General features: G+C 55.7%; 4 protein-coding genes across 4 annotated transcripts; 3 read left to right on the forward strand and 1 right to left on the reverse strand.

Moving 5' to 3' along the window:
• Positions 1-664: 664 nt before the first annotated feature.
• PHYSODRAFT_489435 (hypothetical protein) lies at positions 665-1,552 on the forward strand (the record flags this gene model as incomplete). Its single annotated transcript, XM_009526402.1, has 3 exons — positions 665-1,000; positions 1,124-1,220; positions 1,347-1,552. The coding sequence occupies 3 exons, from the start codon at positions 665-667 to the stop codon at positions 1,550-1,552; spliced, it is 639 nt and encodes a 212-aa protein (XP_009524697.1).
• A 429-nt stretch (positions 1,553-1,981) lies between these two features.
• Positions 1,982-2,953, forward strand: PHYSODRAFT_488121 (hypothetical protein; the record flags this gene model as incomplete). The annotated part of the gene is made up of 1 exon (XM_009526403.1): positions 1,982-2,953. The coding sequence occupies one exon, from the start codon at positions 1,982-1,984 to the stop codon at positions 2,951-2,953; it is 972 nt and encodes a 323-aa protein (XP_009524698.1).
• A 410-nt stretch (positions 2,954-3,363) lies between these two features.
• Positions 3,364-6,055, reverse strand: PHYSODRAFT_329865 (pectate lyase; the record flags this gene model as incomplete). The annotated part of the gene is made up of 3 exons (XM_009526404.1): positions 3,364-4,017; positions 4,075-5,825; positions 5,926-6,055. 3 exons carry the CDS (start codon positions 6,053-6,055, stop codon positions 3,364-3,366), a joined length of 2,535 nt encoding a protein of 844 aa, XP_009524699.1.
• A 3,114-nt stretch (positions 6,056-9,169) lies between these two features.
• Positions 9,170-11,548, forward strand: PHYSODRAFT_491462 (hypothetical protein; the record flags this gene model as incomplete). Its single annotated transcript, XM_009526405.1, has 2 exons — positions 9,170-10,161; positions 10,693-11,548. 2 exons carry the CDS (start codon positions 9,170-9,172, stop codon positions 11,546-11,548), a joined length of 1,848 nt encoding a protein of 615 aa, XP_009524700.1.
• Between the last annotated feature and the right edge of the window lie 4,594 nt (positions 11,549-16,142).

Below are 16,142 nucleotides of genomic sequence, written 5' to 3' on the forward strand. Positions count from 1 at the left end.
CTTGATGAACTCAGCAAATTCGCTCGAAATTCTCATTCTGATGAACTAACAGCTCAATCCTCCGCTGGAATTCTGCTAACGGATACCCACCCGCTAGATAAGCTAGTCGAGTCATGTTTTCAGGAGATTTCTTGCCTGCTAGTTGACGAAGGTCGTGTAAGAAACCCTGGGGGATGCAGGCTACAGAACAAAATTGGGAACGTTCTGGAGAAATACGGGCTCGGATTGCAAATCGGCTTGCTGCTTGACGAGGACGGAAACTCGTTGATACACGTGGCTATTAACTTGAATCTTGGCGACAAAGCTGCCGCTGTTGTCTCGGTGCTCCTCGATTTGGGTATTGACGGCAATCAGCAAAACCACGAGTAAGTGCAATTCATTCGCACAGGAACTTGAACCATTTCACCATTTTTCTTAACTGTCCTGCTGGCGTGTTCAGAGGAGAAAGCCCACTGCTGTTGATCGCTGCATCGGGAGATTTCGCCACAGCCAGTGTGTTACTCGGTGTCCCATCGATTCAAGTTGATTTGCCGTGCGCTCTTGGGGTTACAGCTTTTCACGCCGCTGCAAATGCTGGAGACGTAAAGGTTTGTATAGCGGATGCTTAAGCATGGACCTCGCTACGCAATACTCACCAACCCGGTGTATGTAAATTGTCAAGTAGATGCTGCAGTTGTTGTGCGACGCTGGCGCTCAGCCAGATGTACGAGACGAGAATGGCTGGACGGCACTTCACTACGCTGCTGCTTGTCCTACGGGCCCCGAGGCTCTCCATTTTCTGTGCGAGCTTCTAGCCGATGGTTTTATCGACACTCAATGCAGCGAAGGAAACACAGCACTTCACGTCGCCGCTGGCTGCGGATGTATCGACAATGTATGCGCGCTACTGGAAACGGCAGCGAACCCGCACGTTTGCAATTTCAATGGAGAGAGCGCCTACCACCTCGCACTGCGGAACAACCGCATTCAATGCGCGGTAGTCATCAACGACTACCAAAGTGTACCGGTGACAAGCTACACGCTGCCTCCGTTGACTGAAGCCAAGGAGAGTGTGCTTGCTGAGGCTTCCGTAGCCGCATCGGGCGATTGGGGAGGCGGACCAACCATGCCCGAAGGTGGTGAGTGGATTGAAAGCTTCACGGAGGATGGCTGCGCTTACTACTACAACTCGGTGACGGGGGAGTCGTCTTGGTACAAACCTGGGGAGCACCAGCTACCGAGTGTTTGGCAAGATGTGGAGTCCGAGGAGTGCGGTTCGGGTGTTTATGACACACGATGTGAAAACGATGCGAGTTTCTCCTACCAACTGCCTGCAGACCACGTCGGTGGGAGCATTCTTGGAAAAGACACGGGGCAGCAGCTTCCATTGTGCCTCATCCCGATGGTCAGCCCCTTGACGTCACTTGATAATCCGACTGCCGCTGCCAAATACGAAGCTGCGCGTCGGAGAGCGCGGAAGGAGCGGAAACGTCGACGATCGAGGCTGAGCATCACTCACTCAACCAACAACCAGGAGATGATAACTGGCGGTACTCACAACGAAAGTTATTAATCTGATGGTGAAGCAGTTCAATGATCTCACTTCGCCACAAAAGCTACACATCCACCTTCAGAAAACTTTACACACAACATTTTGAGGCTTCTGCTGCAACATCCACAACGAATGGAGAACGACGCGAGCTCATCTATCCATTTGTTGCCACGGATCGCAGGCATATCGGATTCCTCTACAACGGAGAAGGTCGCCGGAAAAATGGGATCAGATAGTCATCGCTTCCCCAAAAGAAAGTAGCGAACAAATGGGTTTGAGGTAGCGCCTTGAAACCATCCGGCCTCGTCCTTCTACGCTGAAATAAATCCGCTTTGCTGTCCGTCCACAGGTGACTGAAGTGATGATCTTTCGGTGAAGTTGATCGGTAGAGTACCAACCAAGGCTGAAATCAGGAGCCTCACCGCTCACTTTTCAATCCGCCGTCTCGCGATGAAGTTCCTCTCCTCCGTCGTCGCCCTCGCCGCCCTCGCCGCCTTCAGCTGCTTCACCTCTAACTCGGTTGAAGCCCATTCGTGGCTCGTGAAGCCGGTATCCCGGGAGACTGGGCCTCGCACGACCGACGGCACTGTGGGCTGCCCCAATACGACACCCGGCACGGTAACCTCGTTCTCTCCTGGCGAGACCATCGACGTCCGCTACTGGCGCAACAACCACCTCGGCGGATTCATCCGCTGGGCCATCTCGCCGGTGGGCAGCGAGTCCGCCTCCGACTTCGACGACAACGTCTTCTTCTACACGTGCCGCGAGTCTGGACCAGACTGCGTGGCTGCCGATGGCTCGACGAGTCGATATGCTGGAGACAATAGCAACGCCAACTCCATTTCCTGCGGTGACACGATCACTCTGCCCGATTGGCTCGACGAGGGCGACTACGTGCTCCAATGGGTCTGGTTTGCGGTGGGCTCCAGCTACGGCAACATTGGCTGGGCCGAGCCGCAGTTCGTGTCGTGTGCTGACATCACACTAACGTCGACGGGCTCGGGCAGAGAGCCCGAGTGCCCGACCTTCGTGGGGGGAGATCGAGTGACCAAGAACGAGGACTTGGGCAACGACGAGTGCTTCTACTTCTACACCAACTCGATCGAGTCGACGCAGTTCAAGGGGAGCAACGACAACTACGAGCAGTACTATGTCTTCGGCAAACCCTCTTACGTTGAGAACTGCAGTGGGAGTTCCAATGGGGCGGGGAACTCTACGATGGCAACTGAGACTCCGTCCACCACCATTCCAGCTGAAATCCCTCAGACGGACACTCCTACGACTGAGTACCCCACGAACACCCCCTCCACTGAGAACAGTGTGGCGGGTGACGCTAGTGCGCCTCCAACTGAAGACTACCCCGCTGGAACTGTCACGCCTGGAGGCTGCAAGAGCAAGAAGAGCAGATCGGTTCGCAGTTGAGGAAGTGTCGAGTAAGTACGCGTAGAAGCAGCGTAGTTTGTACTTGTCGACGTGTTTGTCATCTCGTATCCTTCCAGCAGTTTTCACACGCACAAAATAAACAATCGGTATCCGTCCGAGTAGTAACCCGTTTGCCAACACCTCCCTTCACTCTACATTCACATCCACAAGTCTGAAGAGTACAGCGATCACGTGCATATTACAAACCCAAATGCCATCGATTCGGAACCGCGGCTGATACCTCGACTCAAAGGGCAACAAAGACAAAAATACTTGGAGTGCCTCCATCACACCAGATTTGAGTTTCATGATCACACATCTATTCGGTCTAACCCCCTCCTAGTGAACTACCCACACACAACAACATTAATACTCTCAGGTGCGCTACGATTCGCACTTCTGCCTACCATTTACTTCTCGTTGATGTGGACGTCACTCTCCGTGTACTGGCAGAGCGTGCCCGACGGTCCGTCGCCCAGGTTGGACGGCGTCTTGCTGCCCTGCGACCACTGGCACACCTTGACGTCGCCCTTGCCGTCTGTCGTCTTGACATAAATGTTCTTGAGCGTGGCCTGGTCGTTGTAGTTCTTGTTCACCGTCACAAGACTCACGAGCGGGTCGATGGCGTACACGTTCTCCACCGTCACAGTGCGAGGGATGTCTCCGCACGTGCCGCACGAGCGGTAGAGCTTGCCGAACTCCTGCGCGAAGAAGCCGTTGATCTTGACGGTGCCGTAGCCGTTGTGCTGCACCACCTTGTCCGAGGCGTAGCGCGCGCCGCAGTTGGTCACGGTGGTCACACTGGAAGCAGTGCCGCCCTTGATGCTCAGCGCGTCCTCGCACACGTCGTCCCACCAGACGTTCTCGATGGTGCAGTCGTGGTCGTCGCAGTGGACGCCCTCCTTCTGGTTCTTGCCGATGATGGCGTTCTTGAGGGTGCCGCCGGCCTCGACGAGGAACACGGCGGAGTCCTTCTGGCCCTCACCGTCGGTGCACGTGATGTCGGAGCGCTCGAACGTCTGCATCTTGCCGTCGAAGACCTCGCCGGCCTTGATGGTGTACGGCTTCGATTACAGAACGGTGCCCGCGCTGGCTGGCCACGTGCCGTCGGGGACGCCCACAGTCGTGTTGGTGGCGGTTTGCTCGGTTGAGTCGCTGCCTGTCGTCTGAGCGGTTGAGCCCGTGCTGGAACTCTGCGTAGGTGAACCGGCATTGGAGTTCTGCGTAGTCGGGTCGGTAGTCGAACCGCTGCTGCTGCTGCTGCTGCTGGGGGCGGTAGCAGCAGAACTGTAGGTGGAAGTGGAACTGGTGCTGCCGCTGGCACTTGGCGCGACGTTCTCCTGTTGGCTCTCTACGCCGCTGTTGCTGGCCGACGAGGTCGAAGCGGAAGCGGAGGTGGTGGACTGCAGCGAGGGCACTTCAACTTGCTGGTTGCTGCTGCCGGAGGAGGACGAGGAATCGCACTCGAGGATCACGTTCGGTGCCTGCGGGGGGTCCAAAGCGCTGCTGGACGCGACGCTAGACAGCTGGGAGGTCTGCTCCGAGGCCTTGCTAGAGCTCGAGTCGCACTCGAGCACGATACCGGTCTGCTGTTGAACCGATTGGGTCAGGTCGCTCTCGCTGCTGGAGGCGACGCTCGACTGCTGGGCGGCAGCTTGTGTCACGTCGTCCGAAGACGAGTACGTCGAGCCGGAGCTTGAGGTCGGGCTCGATCCCGAGGCTGAAGGGAGAGCGGCCGGCTGCTCCGTCGAGTCTTGCTGCTGCTCGGTCTGACTACCAGCGCTGCTAACAACCAACTGCTCCAGGCTGCCGCTCTCCACAGGCGCCACCGTGCCGGGGGCAGACGCCTCGGACGCCTCGGTGGACGAGTTCGACGACGTCTGCGATGACGCCGCGGCTGACGAAGCGAGTGATGAATCGCTGAAGGACGACGACTGCTGTGCGGGCGTCTGCGACGATGAAGCCGAAGCGGAAGCCGACGCCGCGGTCGAAGTCTGCGCCGCCTGGGAAATGTCCTCGTTCACGCGCACGTCGCTCTCCGAGTACTGGCAGAGCGGCGGGGACGGCCCGTGGCCCAGGATGGAGGGCTCGCCGTCGGCGTTGCCCTGCGACCACTGGCAGATTTTGACCGTCTTCTTGCCGCTGGACTTGACCCAGACGTTGCTGAGCGTGGCCTCGTCGTTCCAGTTCTTGTTCACCGTCACGACGGCATTGGTCGGGTTCACGACGTAGACGTTGGCCACGTCCACCTTGCGCTGCTTGTCGCCGCACGTGCCGCACGAGCGGTAGAGCTTGCTGACGTCCTCGCCGTAGAAGCCGTCGATCTTGACGGTGCCGTAGCCGTTGTGCTGGATGACCTTGTCGTCGGCGTAGCGAGCGCCGCCGCCCGTGACCGTCGTGACACTGGAGGCGGTGCCGCCCTTGACGCTCAGCGCGTCCTCACACACGTCGTCCCACCACACGTTCTCAATGACGCAGTCGTGCTTATCGCAGTGAACGCCCTCCATTTGGTTCTTGCCGATGATGACGTTCTTGAGGGTGGATCCAGGCTCGAGCTTGAAGACGGCGGTGGACGCGCCGCTCTCGGTCTGGCCCTCGCACGAGATGTCGGAGCGCTCGTACGTCTGCATCTTGCCGTCGAACACCTCGCCGGCCTTGACGATGTGAGCCTCGGAGAACTGGACGGTGCCCGTGCTGGCGGGCCACGTGCCGTCGGGCAGGGAGGCAGCGCTCGCAGCCGCGATCGCCAGGGCGATGGTCGTCGCAAAGTTCGCGAAGGACTTGACCATTGTGGATTGCAGCAGCAGCAGTGTCTTGGTGAGAGTGGAGCTACTTCTTAGCTGGTGGGGGGAGCTGCTGGACCAGTTGATGCCTGAGAGGCCAATTGATTAATGACCGACCGACTAACTGACGTCGGGCTGCCCGTTAGTTAGTCGGAGGGCAACGACGATCAGAGTGGTGACCGTTTGTACGGTGCTTCGGCATCAGTGACCACGACGGCGAGGACCTGATGGGCCAGTTGTTTTCCTGCAGCCATGCTGCTGTTGGGCTTGCGGGTGAGCCCAGCGGTTCAAATCCGTGGCGATGGATCATGCCTGTCATCGCTGGGGAGTGACAACTTGGCGTTTTTTGCTACTCGCGACTCCTAAGTGGTGCGTGTTTAATAGATTGCACGACTATCTCAATGCAGAAGAGGAACACTGAAGGTCTCGCAAAAGTTTGCAAAGTTTGCTTATAACACGATATGTATACTATTGAGAGGAGAAGGTTTCTAGTCGACGCCGAATCCAAGCACATCGCGCAGCAGCGGCTGGCCTGTTGCGTTCGCAGACTGAAAACGGTCCGACTCCTTCATTCAGCCTGTCACCTTGCAGCATTCCAAGTTTACATGCATTATTGCGACTTGTTTTTCGTATGTTGCTCGGGTCAACCGGTTTCAAGGACGCCATGTCCTGCTGTATTGTGTCTCACTCCACCCCACCTGCCGCTTAAGCGCGGTAACGTTGGTGCTGCACATGTGCATTCAAATGGCAACTTCGGAATTGGTTGCGAGCACGAGTGAGCAGGGGGGCTTGCTTCAAATAATGGCCGCGGCGATTAGTGTCGTGGTGTCCCTTGCTATGCGTTACTTGCGGAACGGAGCGGGGTCAAAGGAAACCATCGGAGACCGAGCGTCACGACGTGGATCCTGAGCTGTCCTTGCCCTGGAAAGTTTCCAGGAACAAGTTGTTTCCAGTGGAAACAACTTGTTTCCAGGGCAATATAGCTCAGGATCCTCTTGTTTGAAACAAGGGGTTGGGTGATGGGAAGGCGCCTAGTACATGTATGCAAAGAGTTTGTGGTGGTCGCAAGTGTAAAGGCGGTCTGTTTAAAATGCAACAAGATCCGTGATGCCGTGTGACCGTTTGGTGTTCGAGAAGCAGGAAAGGGCTGTAACAAATCTCCTTCCATGAATGCCCACTCCGGGAACTTTGTCCTTCAACGACGAAGCTGGTGCTTGCTGCGAATAATGCTGAAGAACCGTTATCAGAGCCGCAACTCGCTGTGTACTTGTCGCTGTACGAGTGGTGCCGCTGATTTCCTTGAAGATCCAGACCAGTTGCATTCTTACTCAGATTAATCAACAGAACCCTGACAGGTTTTGCTTCTCGGAGTCCGAGACTCGGACACCGCAATGTGACAACCGTATGACGGTGGTGGACCATGCTGAAGATCGAGACAATCACCGGGGATCCGAGCACTCAACACATCTTTCTCCTCTATCGCTTCGTGCCCCACTCGATGCAGATTTGCACTTAACAACGGGTTCGGGGGTCAACTGCAGCCTTCCCGGTAAGTCGTTTGCGACGCTAGTTTTGCGCTGCAAATTGCGTGGTAAAGCACTTGGTTCTAACTTACGAATATATATATCTTATGAACACTTAGGGAACCGAAGGACCTACACAGAGTATGATTCACTAGCTACGTGCCCACGAGTGCACTTTATTTCGTTGTTTTAGGTCAGATTTTAGTGAGGGATTTGCAGCTCTAGGAAGATAATGTACCGCAATGTGTCAGGTGTGGGAAAACAGCGATATATCAAGCATACAGATGTATGGGGGTTAAACGTGGTTCATTTGGTGTAGCCCAAAGCCATTAAGGGATTCTTGCTTGATGAGCAAGATGCCGTATGGCAACCCCAACACGGGAAGGAGGGTGGGTTAAATCTGCTACGGCTCGTGGCTGCAAGGTAGGCTTGAATGCTCTGTGCTCAGTCTGAGGGGGGGAACTCCAAAATGAGCCACAAATCTTGGCGATGCCACTTGCATGGTAGTATCTTGTGTCGAAGATCGTCCTTCTAGAAAACACTTTTCCCTCCCTTCTTCCGCTTCACTCCATCCGCCTTGCTCCATACGTTACGCTCACGGCGTCCGGAAAACAACCATGTCTACTACGCAACAACATTTCAGCTCTTCAGTAACCAGATGTTTGTCAAGTGGTAAAATAAGGTTCGAGTAGCCAATGGCATGCAGCGAAGGTGTGCACCGCCCAATATCTCGGCTTTCACCGAGTGCAGCAAGGTAAGTTTGACGTGAATTTTCTTCAAATTGTTTGTTGTACCTCTGTGCCTAATATCGCTACCCAGTAAATTCTAGCGCAAAAATTCTAATGGTTCAGCTTACCGAGAGGTCCTGGAAATCTATAATTGTATTCCGAAGCGATTGTTAGAAGTCTTCAGACTCTGAAGTTCAGAGTTTCATGCTTGCCAGGAACCTAACCAATTGTTTCCAGGGCAAGCAAGCAGCTCGACAAACTTTGTCGGACAAAGACAGCCTGCTAATACATGTAACAGTACCGGTATTATACCGGCAGTATATGAACTGCGATGGTTCCCTTTGACCCAAGTAACGCATAGCAAGGGACACCACGACACTAATCGCCGCGGCCATTATTTGAAGCAAGCCCCCCTGCTCACTCATGCTCGCAACCAATTCCGAAGTTGCCATTTGAATGCACATGTGCAGCACCAACGTTACCGCGCTTAAGCGGCAGGTGGGGTGGAGTGAGACACAATACAGCAGGACATGGCGTCCTTGAAACTGGTTGACCCGAGCAACATACGAAAAACAAGTCGCAATTATGCATGTAAACTTGGAATGCTGCAAGGTGACAGGCTGAATGAAGGAGTCGGACCGTTTTCAGTCTGCGAACGCAACAGGCCAGCCGCTGCTGCGCGATGTGCTTGGATTCGGCGTCGACTAGAAACCTTCTCCTCTTACATATCGTGTTATAAGCAAACTTTGCAAACATTTGCGAGACCTTCAGTGTTCCTCTTCTGCATTGAGATAGTCGTGCAATCTATTAAACACGCACCACTTAGGAGTCGCGAGTAGCAAAAAACGCCAAGTTGTCACTCCCCAGCGATGACAGGCATGATCCATCGCCACGGATTTGAACCGCTGGGCTCACCCGCAAGCCCAACAGCAGCATGGCTGCAGGAAAACAACTGGCCCATCAGGTCCTCGCCGTCGTGGTCACTGATGCCGAAGCACCGTACAAACGGTCACCACTCTGATCGTCGTTGCCCTCCGACTAACTAACGGGCAGCCCGACGTCAGTTAGTCGGTCGGTCATTAATCAATTGGCCTCTCAGGCATCAACTGGTCCAGCAGCTCCCCCCACCAGCTAAGAAGTAGCTCCACTCTCACCAAGACACTGCTGCTGCTGCAATCCACAATGGTCAAGTCCTTCGCGAACTTTGCGACGACCATCGCCCTGGCGATCGCGGCTGCGAGCGCTGCCTCCCTGCCCGACGGCACGTGGCCCGCCAGCACGGGCACCGTCCAGTTCTCCGAGGCTCACATCGTCAAGGCCGGCGAGGTGTTCGACGGCAAGATGCAGACGTACGAGCGCTCCGACATCTCGTGCGAGGGCCAGACCGAGAGCGGCGCGTCCACCGCCGTCTTCAAGCTCGAGCCTGGATCCACCCTCAAGAACGTCATCATCGGCAAGAACCAAATGGAGGGCGTTCACTGCGATAAGCACGACTGCGTCATTGAGAACGTGTGGTGGGACGACGTGTGTGAGGACGCGCTGAGCGTCAAGGGCGGCACCGCCTCCAGTGTCACGACGGTCACGGGCGGCGGCGCTCGCTACGCCGACGACAAGGTCATCCAGCACAACGGCTACGGCACCGTCAAGATCGACGGCTTCTACGGCGAGGACGTCAGCAAGCTCTACCGCTCGTGCGGCACGTGCGGCGACAAGCAGCGCAAGGTGGACGTGGCCAACGTCTACGTCGTGAACCCGACCAATGCCGTCGTGACGGTGAACAAGAACTGGAACGACGAGGCCACGCTCAGCAACGTCTGGGTCAAGTCCAGCGGCAAGAAGACGGTCAAAATCTGCCAGTGGTCGCAGGGCAACGCCGACGGCGAGCCCTCCATCCTGGGCCACGGGCCGTCCCCGCCGCTCTGCCAGTACTCGGAGAGCGACGTGCGCGTGAACGAGGACATTTCCCAGGCGGCGCAGACTTCGACCGCGGCGTCGGCTTCCGCTTCGGCTTCATCGTCGCAGACGCCCGCACAGCAGTCGTCGTCCTTCAGCGATTCATCACTCGCTTCGTCAGCCGCGGCGTCATCGCAGACGTCGTCGAACTCGTCCACCGAGGCGTCCGAGGCGTCTGCCCCCGGCACGGTGGCGCCTGTGGAGAGCGGCAGCCTGGAGCAGTTGGTTGTTAGCAGCGCTGGTAGTCAGACCGAGCAGCAGCAAGACTCGACGGAGCAGCCGGCCGCTCTCCCTTCAGCCTCGGGATCGAGCCCGACCTCAAGCTCCGGCTCGACGTACTCGTCTTCGGACGACGTGACACAAGCTGCCGCCCAGCAGTCGAGCGTCGCCTCCAGCAGCGAGAGCGACCTGACCCAATCGGTTCAACAGCAGACCGGTATCGTGCTCGAGTGCGACTCGAGCTCTAGCAAGGCCTCGGAGCAGACCTCCCAGCTGTCTAGCGTCGCGTCCAGCAGCGCTTTGGACCCCCCGCAGGCACCGAACGTGATCCTCGAGTGCGATTCCTCGTCCTCCTCCGGCAGCAGCAACCAGCAAGTTGAAGTGCCCTCGCTGCAGTCCACCACCTCCGCTTCCGCTTCGACCTCGTCGGCCAGCAACAGCGGCGTAGAGAGCCAACAGGAGAACGTCGCGCCAAGTGCCAGCGGCAGCACCAGTTCCACTTCCACCTACAGTTCTGCTGCTACCGCCCCCAGCAGCAGCAGCAGCAGCAGCGGTTCGACTACCGACCCGACTACGCAGAACTCCAATGCCGGTTCACCTACGCAGAGTTCCAGCACGGGCTCAACCGCTCAGACGACAGGCAGCGACTCAACCGAGCAAACCGCCACCAACACGACTGTGGGCGTCCCCGACGGCACGTGGCCAGCCAGCGCGGGCACCGTTCTGTACTCGAAGCCGTACACCATCAAGGCCGGCGAGGTCTTCGACGGCAAGATGCAGACGTTCGAGCGCTCCGACATCACGTGCACCGACGGTGAGGGCCAGAAGGACTCCGCCGTGTTCCTCGTCGAGGCCGGCGGCACCCTCAAGAACGCCATCATCGGCAAGAACCAGAAGGAGGGCGTCCACTGCGACGACCACGACTGCACCATCGAGAACGTCTGGTGGGACGACGTGTGCGAGGACGCGCTGAGCATCAAGGGCGGCACTGCTTCCAGTGTGACCACCGTGACCAACTGCGGCGCGCGCTACGCCTCGGACAAGGTGGTGCAGCACAACGGCTACGGCACCGTCAAGATCAACGGCTTCTTCGCGCAGGAGTTCGGCAAGCTCTACCGCTCGTGCGGCACGTGCGGAGACATCCCTCGCACTGTGACGGTGGAGAACGTGTACGCCATCGACCCGCTCGTGAGTCTTGTGACGGTGAACAAGAACTACAACGACCAGGCCACGCTCAAGAACATTTATGTCAAGACGACAGACGGCAAGGGCGACGTCAAGGTGTGCCAGTGGTCGCAGGGCAGCAAGACGCCGTCCAACCTGGGCGACGGACCGTCGGGCACGCTCTGCCAGTACACGGAGAGTGACGTCCACATCAACGAGAAGTAAATGGTAGGCAGAAGTGCGAATCGTAGCGCACCTGAGAGTATTAATGTTGTTGTGTGTGGGTAGTTCACTAGGAGGGGGTTAGACCGAATAGATGTGTGATCATGAAACTCAAATCTGGTGTGATGGAGGCACTCCAAGTATTTTTGTCTTTGTTGCCCTGTTCGTCGATCGTCGTTGTAGTCCGAATCGTCACTATTGTCCGGAGACTCATCTTCATCCTCTTCCTCAAGCTGCGCCAATACTTCCGCTAGCGCTGCTTCACTTTCACTTTCGTCCTCGTTGTCAGCTGCCAGATGACGGGCCAGGCGGGACTCCCAACGCTCAGCTTGATCGGCACGGGATTGACTGTCTGCCGGGTCCGCTTCAGCGTTTCGGGGCCGATCCTCGTCAGTTTGGCAGCGTGGGGGGAGCGTCTATACTTCGGCACTGTGTTTTCTTGCTGCTATCGCTTCTTCGCCCGAAGCCGTATCCGCTCTGCTACTTCTGCTTCTTCTGGTGGCGTGAGTGGGGGTGGATTGGTGGTGGGAGGAGCTTGGGCTGAGCTTGCTTGGCTGGGTGTTGCATTCACAGTGACCATCTCGAGAGGAGCTTCTGGATGCACATCGCGAGCTCCATCGGCAGCTATGTCGTTCGTCCGGGGCCTGACATAGAGTATGGATACGTACAGGTTAGTCTTGAGCAGGGAATACATGAACTAACTCACGCGTACGCACCATGCCACGGGGTCAGGACCTGATCGCTTGCGGCCTGCGGGGGAGGAGAGAGGATTTTGGACTGGCGACAGGAGGCCACTGATTTTTTTTTCTAAAAACGAATTTATCTTACCAGCCAGTCCGAAGGTAAGTTTATCTTACGCAGCTGCGCGATAGCAGCCGCTGATTTGTTTGCTCTGGATATATTGAATATCCCCAAAACTGCACCAAATAGCACAGAAAGTAGTATTTGCCTACTGTGCAGTTTATGTAGTAGCAGCGTGTTCGTTAGCGAACTGCACTTTTGTATTTCACATACTGAATACGAGACGAAGCAAACCAACAAACGTGCTCGTCGACACCGTGAGCGCGAGGGCGATTATATTTCAGGCCTTGGATTCGAAGACATGTCTGGTGATGACGAGGCATCGTATCTTCTGTTGCATCCCCGCCCAGGAAGCCGCGGAATGTGCGTGGAGCATCGTCGTGAGCGCGCTCGCCTCGATGACGAGTTGCCGATGGTTAACTCAGGAATTGCAATCGGCGCTGGCTTAACGAACACGTTACCACCAACTACAGCCGGACAGATTGCGGACGACCAAGATATTCCTCTATATATTCGAGTGCCGCCAGTACCAACGTTCTTTGCGGAACAGCTTGATGGCTACACGCCTGACCAACGGAGGGCGTCAGGTCAAGCTACTATTTCCGTGACAAACAACGCGCAGGCACCAATACGTGGATCTAAAGGAAAGTCTAAACGTCGATGTCGCTAGCGTTGACGGCTTTTGTCGGGAGGAAGGAATTAAGTCAGGCAGCGTCAGGCATGTCGATATTAGACTATCTTGATACATTTATCAGACTGAATACACGTGCATGGGTTGCGACTTTATGCTGGTACGTAGCCTCTTGGAACCCGTCGAACGCTTCTTAGAAACTTTCCCACGACGACCAGTACATAGGAAATCCTTCCAAGTAGCCACCGACGACTGGTACATCTTCCACACCGCCTTGACTTTCCGATTCCTTGTCCTCGCACTGGACAGACTTTTGGTTCGCCTTCGGGTTTTGGTGCTTCTTCGCTGTTTGGTGCGCCTTCAGGGTTTGATGCCTCTTTGGGTTTTGGTACTTCTTCGGTGTCGGCACACTATTCGCAGCGGAATCGATGTCACTAGCGCGTCCAATACCGTCACAGGAGTCTCCATCGTCATCGCCCTCAGGTGTTCGTCGATCGTCGTTGTAGTCCGAATCGTCACTATTGTCCGGAGACTCATCTTCATCCTCTTCCTCAAGCTGCGCCAATACTTCCGCTAGCGCTGCTTCACTTTCACTTTCGTCCTCGTTGTCAGCTGCCAGATGACGGGCCAGGCGGGACTCCCAACGCTCAGCTTGATCGGCACGGGATTGACTGTCTGCCGGGTCCGCTTCAGCGTTTCGGGGCCGATCCTCGTCAGTTTGGCAGCGTGGGGGGAGCGTCTATACTTCGGCACTGTGTTTTCTTGCTGCTGTCGCTTCTTCGCCCGAAGCCGTATCCGCTCTGCTACTTCTGCTTCTTCTGGTGGCGTGAGTGGGGGTGGATTGGTGGTGGGAGGAGCTTGGGCTGAGCTTGCTTGGCTGGGTGTTGCATTCACAGTGACCATCTCGAGAGGAGCTTCTGGATGCACATCGCGAGCTCCATCGGCAGCTATGTCGTTCGTCCGGGGCCTGACATAGAGTATGGATACGTACAGGTTAGTCTTAAGCAGGGAATACATGAACTAACTCACGCGTACGCACCATGCCACGGGGTCAGGACCTGATCGCTTGCGGCCTGCGGGGGAGGAGAGAGGATTTTGGACTGGCGACAGGAGGCCACTGATTTTTTTTTCTAAAAACGAATTTATCTTACCAGCCAGTCCGAAGGTAAGTTTATCTTACGCAGCTGCGCGATAGCAGCCGCTGATTTGTTTGCTCTGGATATATTGAATATCCCCAAAACTGCACCAAATAGCACAGAAAGTAGTATTTGCCTACTGTGCAGTTTATGTAGTAGCAGCGTGTTCGTTAGCGAACTGCACTTTTGTATTTCACATACTGAATACGAGACGAAGCAAACCAACAAACGTGCTCGTCGACACCGTGAGCGCGAGGGCGATTATATTTCAGGCCTTGGATTCGAAGACATGTCTGGTGATGACGAGGCATCGTATCTTCTGTTGCATCCCCGCCCAGGAAGCCGCGGAATGTGCGTGGAGCATCGTCGTGAGCGCGCTCGCCTCGATGACGAGTTGCCGATGGTTAACTCAGGAATTGCAATCGGCGCTGGCTTAACGAACACGTTACCACCAACTACAGCCGGACAGATTGCGGACGACCAAGATATTCCTCTATATATTCGAGTGACGCCAGTACCAACGTTCTTTGCGGAACAGCTTGATGGCTACACGCCTGACCAACGGAGGGCGTCAGGTCAAGCTACTATTTCCGTGACAAACAACGCGCAGGCACCAATACGTGGATCTAAAGGAAAGTCTAAACGTCGATGTCGCTAGCGTTGACGGCTTTGTCGGGAGGAAGGAATTAAGTCAGGCAGCGTCAGGCATGTCGATATTAGACTATCTTGATACATTTATCAGACTTGGGTTTTGGTACTTCTTCGGTGTCGGCACACTATTCGCAGCGGAATCGATGTCACTAGCGCGTCCAATACCGTCACAGGAGTCTCCATCGTCATCGCCCTCAGGTGTTCGTCGATCGTCGTTGTAGTCCGAATCGTCACTATTGTCCGGAGACTCATCTTCATCCTCTTCCTCAAGCTGCGCCAATACTTCCGCTAGCGCTGCTTCACTTTCACTTTCGTCCTCGTTGTCAGCTGCCAGATGACGGGCCAGGCGGGACTCCCAACGCTCAGCTTGATCGGCACGGGATTGACTGTCTGCCGGGTCCGCTTCAGCGTTTCGGGGCCGATCCTCGTCAGTTTGGCAGCGTGGGGGGAGCGTCTATACTTCGGCACTGTGTTTTCTTGCTGCTGTCGCTTCTTCGCCCGAAGCCGTATCCGCTCTGCTACTTCTGCTTCTTCTGGTGGCGTGAGTGGGGGTGGATTGGTGGTGGGAGGAGCTTGGGCTGAGCTTGCTTGGCTGGGTGTTGCATTCACAGTGACCATCTCGAGAGGAGCTTCTGGATGCACATCGCGAGCTCCATCGGCAGCTATGTCGTTCGTCCGGGGCCTGACATAGAGTATGGATACGTACAGGTTAGTCTTAAACAGGGAATACATGAACTAACTCACGCGTACGCACCATGCCACGGGGTCAGGACCTGATCGCTTGCGGCCTGCGGGGGAGGAGAGAGGATTTTGGACTGGCGACAGGAGGCCACTGATTTTTTTTCTAAAAACGAATTTATCTTACCAGCCAGTCCGAAGGTAAGTTTATCTTACGCAGCTGCGCGATAGCAGCCGCTGATTTGTTTGCTCTGGATATATTGAATATCCCCAAAACTGCACCAAATAGCACAGAAAGTAGTATTTGCCTACTGTGCAGTTTATGTAGTAGCAGCGTGTTCGTTAGCGAACTGCACTTTTGTATTTCACATACTGAATACGAGACGAAGCAAACCAACAAACGTGCTCGTCGACACCGTGAGCGCGAGGGCGATTATATTTCAGGCCTTGGATTCGAAGACATGTCTGGTGATGACGAGGCATCGTATCTTCTGTTGCATCCCCGCCCAGGAAGCCGCGGAATGTGCGTGGAGCATCGTCGTGAGCGCGCTCGCCTCGATGACGAGTTGCCGATGGTTAACTCAGGAATTGCAATCGGCGCTGGCTTAACGAACACGTTACCACCAACTACAGCCGGACAGATTGCGGACGACCAAGATATTCCTCTATATATTCGAGTGCCGCCAGTACCAACGTTCTT

The sequence above is a fragment of the Phytophthora sojae genome, assembly GCF_000149755.1.
Source record: "Phytophthora sojae unplaced genomic scaffold PHYSOscaffold_3, whole genome shotgun sequence".
Taxonomy (NCBI): Eukaryota; Oomycota; class Peronosporomycetes; order Peronosporales; family Peronosporaceae; genus Phytophthora; species Phytophthora sojae.